Source organism: Schistocerca cancellata, chromosome 1, assembly GCF_023864275.1.
Source record: "Schistocerca cancellata isolate TAMUIC-IGC-003103 chromosome 1, iqSchCanc2.1, whole genome shotgun sequence".
Classification (NCBI taxonomy): domain Eukaryota; kingdom Metazoa; phylum Arthropoda; class Insecta; order Orthoptera; family Acrididae; genus Schistocerca; species Schistocerca cancellata.
Genome location: NC_064626.1, coordinates 632,547,542 through 632,557,866, shown reverse-complemented (window position 1 = coordinate 632,557,866; position 10,325 = coordinate 632,547,542). Strand labels below are relative to the sequence as shown.

The following is a 10,325-nucleotide window of genomic DNA, read 5'->3' as shown; positions in this document are numbered from 1 at the left end:
TATTCCAGAAAGCTGGTATTCAGTAAAATGTTCGATGGGAAATCTGTTGTTACTCAGAACAAAATATCTGAACTGAATTTCAGAATAACACATAAGAGATTGACATTAACTCTTTCCTTTTCTTCTGAGTGTTTACATTGTCAGTAAGGTGCTTCTTCTGCGTTTTCCAAAACACTGCCAAGCTGTGACACCGAAGTATAAATGCCACCTCTAGAGCAGGTAGAGATTCGTGGCTGCATCGTGTCTTGCCGATGTCCTGTGCTCATGCTTCTTGCATTGTCTATGCAGAAACCAAAATCAAAGCACGCACAGTGGATATTCTTTAGATGCTAAATACGCAGAAAACATTTTTACATGAACATATTTCATCTGATTTCAAGGAAAGGGTGGGGTAACCTGTTATACCACAGGCTGTACGTTGTAGTCAGTAATAAATGTGCTTTCACTGCTGTTTTCCCTTAATCCAAGACCCTACTTTCCTATTTGCACGTGATTGTGGTTTTGCTGACATTGTTTGATGGAGATGTCTGGTACTTCAAAACATCTACATCACCATGGCTCCAATTAGGCAATGTAAAGGCCATCACCTACATAGAGGAACTGAAATACATGCAGTGCATTGTTCCAAAGATCTGTACATTCAGGAGACAGATAGCATCCAGAACAGCAGTGAGTTAGCTGCATCTCAGGCATCTATCAGTGTTTTTCAAAGACATTGTGCAGGATATGACAGAATGGCTGAAAGGATTTGACCGAGTCACCAGATACAGTAGATGGGACAACATGGTGTGTTTGGCAAATGTGTACTTTTATTTGGATGGCACAGCTCAGCATTGGTTCAAAAACAATGAAGAGAAGCTTAATAGCTGGGACAAATTCGAGGTCGAACTGAAGAAACACATTCAGTGACAGCCAGCAGCAAATCTGCTTAGAGGCAGAACAATTGAAAGATAAGACCCAATGTCATGAGAAAATGACACTGTCATACATACAGAATGTTTTGGCCCTATGCCGCAGTATAAATCTGAATATGATAGAAGCCAACAAAATTTCACACTTCATGAAAAGAGTTGCAGAAGACAAATACCAAGCTCTTCTCATAAAAGGATGTCACAGTTACAGAGGAATTCATCAAGTGATGCCAGTGAAATGAGAAAATTTAACAGAAAAGAGTGGGATGAAAGACTGCCAAATGTGCTCCCTGTGGCAGTTGTGGAAGACCGCTATGAGCTTCTCTCTCTCATACACTAAATAGTTTAGTAATGTTAAACTGATTATACAGGAGATTAGCAGCCATGAGACAACAGAGAGTGTTGAAAAGGTGTGTATCAATCTTTGGCACCATTCTCCATCACTAGTCGAGCACACCATGAAGAATGGACTCGACCAACTCAAACTTATGCTGCAACTGACAAACAACCACCCAGCATTGAACCAACACAGGTGCAACTGACAGGTAAGCCAAGTACAGTGCACCACAGGAAAACAGGCATTTGGAGGACTGGGAACAACACCCAGATATGTTTTCACCTGCGGGATCCCTGGATATGTTGTACACTGCAGCAAAGGAGGGAAGGCAGTTTTCAATTACTGATATGGCATCAGATGTGAACTATCGCAACAATTTTATTCACACCACTCAGCTGCAAACAGTATACAATCAACATGTGTGATGAAGCCCATCACTGTACACTGGACAAGGTTACTTCTCAGCGTGTTGCCATATGGAAGTACGTGTCATTCACCTATCACCCAGCTTCAGGAAAACTTAAGTGAGGTGACATGGAGGTGAAGCTGACACAGATGAAAATCATCCATGGATGACACTCCCTAATATCTCAGGAAATCTCATTGAGGTTGTCTTTGACAGCTGACCTGCCCAGGCACTAGTTGATTCATGGGTTTCTTTGTGTGTAATGTCAAATGGTTATCATTGTCATCTAAAAAAGACTATGTTCTGTGATACAAAAGCAGTTGTGCTGAGGGTTGCAAATGGGAAATACATCCAGCTGACAGGAATGTTTATTGCAACAATAGCTATCAGTGTCAGAATGCAGCCTTTCAGATTTCTTGTGTTAGCAGAACATAGACAAGATGCTATTATCGGATGGGACTTCTTGCAGAAATCGCAAGCAGTCATAGACTGTGAAAGATCAGAGCTCCTTATTGACAGAGCTATTCCAACAAACACACATAACAAAGATTAGGCTAGGGGATGTTCCCATTGCAGATGCTATCTGGCCATCATCAACGAGATGAGTTCTAGTCATCAGTTGAGATGCTCGGTGCAACTATGAAGTTTTTTTGATTGCAAAGCTACTCAGGCTCACCAAAGAAATCTACATGCCTACGATAATCATAGGTATTGTAGATCGTCAAGGAGGACTTTGGATCATTAATTGTCATGAACAGCCACAACTCATCCCTAAAGGTATGTGCTTAGGGACAGCCAAACAAGTCCAGGGGGGCAGAATAGTGTTATCGGCAAAGAACCACTCTTTGCTACGACGAGACATTGCAGTGAAGGAAGCTGCTATCAGTCCGCCAATAGTATGTGGCCTGACTGAGGAGCAACGTCGACGTGTGATAGCTGTTCTGTGTCAATTTTCAGGTGCTTACAAATCAGGAGTGATACCTGTGAACATTCAGAGAGTCCTTAATCCTCTCCTGTGGTCCATGCGAAAGAGGAGGAGAGCACATAGCACTCCTGTGTTGACTATCGATGACTGAACAAATTCATGTAGAAAGATGTCTATCTGTTGCCACAAGTTGATGACACATTAGAGTCCTTGAAAGGAACAAAGTATTTCTCAGCTATGGGCATACAGAGAGACTACTGGCAAATGGGATTGTTAGGGCTGTTTGGGAAATGACTGCCTTCACTACTCCTGATGGCCTCTGTCAGTTTAAAGTTATTCTATTTGCACCATGTAATGCTTCAACCATCATCGAACGTACGATGGATAACATGCTACAACACTTTAAACATCTTTGCTATCTGAATGACAATGTTGTTTTTTAGAAGATGTTTGAAGGACATCTAAGCTACCTAAACCATGTTGAAGTGTGTTCAGAATGCAGGTCTCTGTCTCAACTGAAAAAGTCTCTCTCCATCACCTTTGATAGAGGTCATCTTTACAAAGATACATTCCCCCTTACTAGAACAACTGCTGGGAGGCACCATATTTTCCAGGAATGAGATGCAGGAAAGATCTTTCCTTATCCTTACGGAGGCACTATCTCCTCCAGTTCTGGCATTGTGTGAGTAGCAAGCAGAGACAGGACTTCACTCGTGCTTGCGGTTTTTGGATTTGCACAGTTCAAGTACAAATTCAGTAAGGTGGTGAAAAGATGACAGCTTATGCTTCCAGAGTACTCTCCAAGGCTGAGATAAAATACTCTACAACTTAGAAAGAGTCTGGATGATCAGTAAGTCCTAGTCATATTTATTTAGCAAACCATTCACTGTCGTAACAGACCGCCATTCTCTCGGCTGTCTGACTAGCCTGAAGGATCCAACAAGTCGACTATTGAGATGAGCACTGAGGTTTCAGGACTGCAACATTACAATGGTATGCAAAAATGGATGCAAACACATGGAGGCCAACTGTGTTTCAAGAAATTCTTTGGCGAATCACAGCAGCATGGATGAAATCCCAGTCATTGCTATGTTAAATGACGTGCTGCCAAGCAGAGGGAAGATCCAGCGCTGCTGAAAACCATAAAAGCAGGAAGGAGGAGGCACCAACCATAGGAGAATTTCAGTTCATTAGTTAATGGAGCATCGTATAAGAGGGACAGTAATCCAATGGGGTGGTTATGGTTGTTCGCCATCTGACCTCACATAAAGACAGCTATCCTGAAATTTTTCCACAACATTCCCAACATCTGGTCACCTGGGATTTGTGAAAACTCTAGATGAAATTAGACTCAGATATCACTCGTCAGTTCTTTACTGATCCATTAGACAGCATGCCAGTGATGGAAACACGTGCTGCAGTTACCTCCGAGGCACTTGGATTTATTTCTCTAGCTGTTATCACTTTGTGATCTCTGTTGAAAGCATCTTCAGACTTTGATTTTGAATACTTGGAGACCTTTTTTTGTTGCTTGTGTACCGGTACATTGTGGGTTTGGGTTTTGCGTCAAAAGACTTAGAGTACTCTTTTAGTCACCACATTCACTTCCATTCATTTGAGGCAACCACAAAATCATGCATATTTTTTTAAAAATTGTTTGTGATTCTTTTCTACTTTACACTAAATTTATTTGTTGAATTGTTTAATGAAAGCTGTTCTTGTAAGTGGTTCTCAGAATTATCTGACACTCTTTTTGCCCAAACTCTTTCTGAGAAGTTGCCACTTGTGTTTCTGCTGCATACAAAAGTGCTGCGTTCAACATCATCATAGAACAATGTTTCCTATTGTTCTGTGAAAGGCATTTTTGTTGTTGATTGCTGAAATTTGCATATTCTTTTCTGAAGTGCATCTGTTCTTTCATTGGCGTTCCGTTTTTGGTCTGGTGTGGTTCCAGGTGTTCCCTCTGTGGTCCACTTCTGCTAGAAAAGTTCTTAGACATTCCCTCTTCAATCCAGTGCAACAGGCCAGGTGCAGGTGCAACAGACTGAAGACAGAACACCAGCATTTGACTTGGTGCACCGGATCAAAGAGGGAATAACTGAGAACACTGCTTGTGGGAGCAGACTGCAGACAGAACGCCTGGAACTGACCATGGGAGGGGTAGGCCATTGATGTAATTACTGGACACTTGATGAGCAGTCTCTGGTAGCACCTAATGAAGATAATGACTCACATTGTCCAAATGGCATGCATGAACGGTGCTGGTGCATGGCAGAATACAAGACACCTAAAGATGTCAAAGCTAGTCAGTTAACTGTGGTACCTTTAAATTTGTTTCCCATTCTTATTGGGCTAAACAGTTTTTGTTTTTCTGTCTGATTTGGACAGTATTTTCAAGAATGCAACTGTAAGGCAGTTGGGGGGAGATCATTACCTTGTCAAACACCTTTTTTGTGTTCTTCTTTTCTGTAAATTGTGAAATTTTGCTGCAGAGATACATATTCAATTGAGTGAAATTAAGTAAACAAATAAAAAAGTAATAAAAATCTTTTACAATTGTAAGGTTGCTACTCTTTAAAATTATGTCTGTGGTAGTTTGCCTTATTTGCAATATGCATAGAAGCCTGCTCCAGCAGAAATAGCATATTAATCATAACATCTGAAATTGATACTAAGAAGGAAATGTGGGTTTTTGAAGTATTACCCGAGACTATAGAAAATTTACTTAGTATTCTTCTACCAATTAATTGTGTGACTTTATAAGGATTCACAGGACTCGACCTTCAAAAATAAATAAATCTATCATTTTTGGTTTTTACAGAATAGTATCTTCCATTCTTTTAGAACCAGGTATAGTTTCAGAATACTTTATGTACAGTAAGGTTTGTCTTTATATCCAATAGCATTTCATCCCTTATATCAAAATCTTTATAAATGGTTTGGTGTCAGTGTGTATTGTAATGGAGAATGTATTTTTTAATCTACCTAATTAACAAAAAATGACCAAACTTCAGTTGAGAATTTTTATTTGAATTAATACTATATTGTTCACAGAGGGGTGGTGCAGTTGTTTAATGCAGTGCGACAACATCAGAAAAAGCTGGATGAGCAGTTTAGAGAAGTCAAGCATTCTGAAGTTAAAAAAGATAAAATTATGAAGTCTGTTGATAAAAAGGCCTTCTTAGATGTGCTAATGGGGAAAGGCAGTTCAGCCAAATTTGAAGATGATATGAAGGTAAGCATGTTTTGTATGTTCAGGTGTCATTGTAATACAGGGTGTCCCAAAATAATGTATACACTCTTTGAAACTGAACATCTCTTTAATGAAAGGGATTAGAAATACAATTTGAGTTGTGTTAGGCGCCTCATGGTCTGACTTAAGGTGGTAAATGTTCAAACTGGTGTCCGTCCATCGCAATACACCATCGACGACGACTCACGACTGAGCGACATGCCAACTTTATTGTTTCCAACGGAATAGCATCACAGGCTTTCCTGTGCAAGTACACCACAGAAAGAAGTCTAGAGGAGTTAATCTGGAGATCAAGTGGGATACTCTACATTTTCTCTTTGTCCTATCCATCTGACAGGGAATGTATGATTGAGAAATGCCCTCACATCCAGGTGAAAGTGAGGTGGCTCCTCATCCTGTTGATAGTAATAATCTTCATTTCCAAAGACAACGCTAAGACCAGGAGTTACCATTTCCGAGTACGAGTCACCCGTGGCAGTGTTGTCAAAGAAGCACGGCCCGATTAACTCTGGAAGACAGACCACACCAGACTGTTACTCCTGGTAGATTGTCATGCCTTTGCTCAGTTACATATGGATTCTCTGTGGCCCAGTACACGCAATTTGGCAGTTAATTGTTCCATCAGATTTAAATGTCGCTTTATCTGAGCAAAGAATTCGATCTTGGAAATGTTGCTCTTCTTCACATCTGTTGCTCTTCTCACAAAATTTGCTTCACCTCTCGGGATCATCGGCGTTAAGAGGATAGAGATGTCTTGGAATGTAAGGCTTAAAGTTCTGAGACCACAAAATTCTATGAACACTGCTTCTGCAGTTCCCAGTCTCATGAGAACGTTGCCTCACTGATTTCTTCGGGGATCATGTGTATGCCTGGATTACTGCATCAACACTCTCATTGTCTGTTGACCTTCCCTTTCATCTGCTATGTCCCTTCTTCATATTGTGCACGATTCCTTCGACATCAAACTTATCTCTGATTCTTGTAATTGTTACTCGTCGGTGATGGTGTCCCAAATTCAACTCTCCAATGATGGCATACCGCATGTACATTCTCTGTTTTCCAGTAAGACTTTAGCACACATTTCTGTTGTTCAAACGATAACTCCATGTTTGCTAACAACCCTGAAACAAAAGAAAGCATTGTTATGTTTTTCACCGCCTTGTAGATTATTACCCATAAAAATTGTATTTCTGTCTCCTCCAATTAAAGAGATATTCTGTTTCAAAGAGAGTGTACATTATTTTGGGACACTCTTTATATCTCTATGTAAGGGAAACCTCAGAAACACCACCACCTTGAAGGATTATCTGAATGGGATGTGGGGGATGGGGGAGCCATGAAGGAATTATCCAAATGGGACGGAAATCAGTAGATGTTATGTACACTTACAGACAAACAAGGTCCTCAGATCTCTCCCCCAACTGAGAACATTTGGAGCATTATGGGCAAGGGCCTCCAACCAGCTTGGATTTTGACGATCTAACATGCCAATTGAATAGTATTTGGCATGATATCCCTCAGTAGGCTATCCAACAATACTGTCATCAATGCCAGGCTGAATAAGTGTTTGCATAAGTGCCAGAGGTGGAGCAACACGTTATTGACTTGCTCAATTTGTGAAGTTCTTTGTCTTGAATAAATCATCCAATTTTTCCTGAAATTATAATCATTTGCTTGTCTGCATGTGTACCTTATGTCTACCAAATTCCTTTCTATTCGGATAATTCCTTCATGGTGTGTTGTAGGTGCCAGACTAATGTTTCAGCCACTACTCGTATACCTTGTTGATCTGAAACTAGAAAAATTAAGCTGCAATTGCTCTGAAGTGAGGAGAAACTATGGATAAGAACACTTTTGTAGTGTCTTACTTGTTGAATTATCGATAATCACTAAAATATTTTGGTTCTACATAGAATCTACTACTAGTTGATGAAAATCGTCTAGACAGTTGTGTGTTTATCATGATGGCAGTGAAATGGAAGATGATAAGGAGGATAAAATACTAACTTTTCTCATCCAAAATGATCTTACCAAGGAAAAGACAACAAAGTTCATATTTTCAACCATCACAAAGATGTGAAAAAGACAAAAATAGGAATAAGTGATTCTCAGAACTGAACAACAACTGAAAAATGTGTCATAGAGAAACATCTGCTGCACTTGATGGTATACCAATTACAGTCAGTGTTGAACTTGCTCATTTCTATAAAAAGACTTTTGTAGGTCAATGGAACATCCATTTGATTTTAAAAAGACTCAACTCATTGAAGTCTTTAAGAAGGCTCGCATGGTAAGTGCACTGAACTACAGACCTACTTTGTTGATGTCAATTTGCAGTAGATTAATGGAACATATTTAGTGCTTTGTGTCAATAGTTCCTTGGCAACTGAAAAATTTCTTTCTTCAAATCAATATAGGTTCTTCAGACACAGATTGTTTGAAAATGGCTTGCGCTGTTCGCTCACAATATCCAGAAGTTTATAGAAACTAGAGCCCATGTTATGCTGTGTTTCTTGATTTGAGGACACCCTTCATCACTCTTCTGTACTTATGCTATCCTCAAAATATGTCAGCTGTGTGTACTACCGGATAGTTAACATTAATCTGCTGTTCATAGTTGACACATGAGTGTCATGGAGGTCACATCGTAAATAAACTCCTACAAAATGCAGTTATGCTTGAAGCTTATCAGATTTTGGTACTAAGACTGGCTGCTGAATAATGCACTATAATGTGAGTAAATATACAAAAGGACCTGGTATTGGTCTATTTCACTGTTGATGATGCCAGTGGAATCAGTCACAACTATTAAGTCTCTATGGATGGATGTCTGTCTGGAGTGATTTAATCACATAAATCTAGATATGGTGAACTTAGATGTCGGACTCCAATTTATGGCAAGAATCCATAAGGATGTTGTGATGATTGCTGCACATTGAGTGTGGTAATGTGGATTTGGAAACAGGTGAGAGGACAGCTGATTAAAAGAAGTCATTCCTGTTTCTTTACAATTAACTTTTAAATTCTTTACAAACTTCACTATGTGCCATGCATGCTTTGGATGTTACAATAAGCACAGCCCAATGTGGTATAACAATACAGTTGTTTACCAAAACAAAACTCTTAACTTGAAAGTAAGTCTGAAGAGTAGTGAAATAATGATGTACATACATTGTTAAGCAATCAGTGTTACATGGTACAAGTAATAACTATTTTTTAGTTTTTATTGTGATTCTTTGTACTGCATCAGTTGCAATATCTTCATTGTAAACTGTTACTATTTTCCAATGGCGTCTTGAAAGGCCTCTGGACCTGATGAGATACCAGTACAATTTTACACAGAGTACGCGAACGAACTTGCCCCCCTTCTTGCAGCGGTGTACCGTAGGTCTCTAGAAGAGCGTAGCATTCCAAAGGATTGGAAAAGGGCACAGGTCATCCCCGTTTTCAAGAAGGGACGTCGAACAGATGTGCAGAACTATAGACCTATATCTCTAACGTCGATCAGTTGTAGAATTTTGGAACACGTATTGTGTTAGAGTATAATGACTTTTCTGGAGACGAGAAATCTACTCTGTAGGAATCAGCATGGGTTTCAAAAAAGACGGTCATGTGAAACCCAGCTCGCGCTATTCATCCACGAGACTCAGAGGGCCATAGACACAGGTTCACAGGTAGATGCCGTGTTTCTTGACTTCCGCAAGGCGTTCGATACAGTTCCCCACAGTCGTTTAATGAACAAAGTAAGAGCATATGGACTATCAGACCAATTGTGTGATTGGATTGAGGAGTTCCTAGATAACAGGACGCAGCATGTTATTCTCAATGGAGAGAAGTCTTCCGAAGTAAGAGTGATTTCAGGTGTGCCGCAGGGGAGTGTCTTAGGACCGTTGCTATTCACAATATACATAAATGACCTGGTGGATGACATCGGAAGTTCACTGAGGCTTTTTGCAGATGATGCTGTGGTGTATCGAGAGGTTGTAACAATGGAAAATTGTACTGAAATGCAGGAGGATCTGCAGCGAATTGACACATGGTGCAGGGAATGGCAATTGAATCTCAATGTAGACAAGTGTAATGTGCTGCGAATACACAGAAAGATAGATCCTTTATCATTTAGCTACAAAATAGCAGGTCAGCAACTGGAAGCAGTTAATACCATAAATTATCTGGGAGTACGCATTAGGAGTGATTTAAAATGGAATGATCATATAAAGTTGATTGTCGGTAAAGCAGATGCCAGACTGAGATTCATTGGAAGAATCCTAAGGAAATGCAATCCGAAAACAAAGGAAGTAGGTTACAGTACGCTTGTTCGCCCACTGCTTGAATACTGCTCAGCAGTGTGGGATCCGTACCAGATAGGGTTGATACAAGACATAGAGAAGATCCAACGGAGAGCAGCGCGCTTCGTTACAGGATCATTTAGTAATCGCGAAAGCGTTATGGAGATGATAGATAAACTCCAGTGGAAGACTCTGCAGGAGAGA

The 10,325-nt window shown here is 40.1% G+C and overlaps 1 protein-coding gene across 2 annotated transcripts in view; it reads left to right on the top strand.

The window, feature by feature from the left end:
• Nucleotides 1–10,325, top strand: part of LOC126183269 (RRP15-like protein) — a 57,004-nt gene that overhangs the window by 26,557 nt on the left and 20,122 nt on the right. For both annotated transcript variants that reach the window (XM_049925102.1, XM_049925094.1), the window contains exon 4: nucleotides 5,634–5,814. In XM_049925102.1, the coding sequence (XP_049781059.1) occupies nucleotides 5,634–5,814 (181 nt within the window). The remainder of the gene's footprint in view (nucleotides 1–5,633; nucleotides 5,815–10,325) is intronic.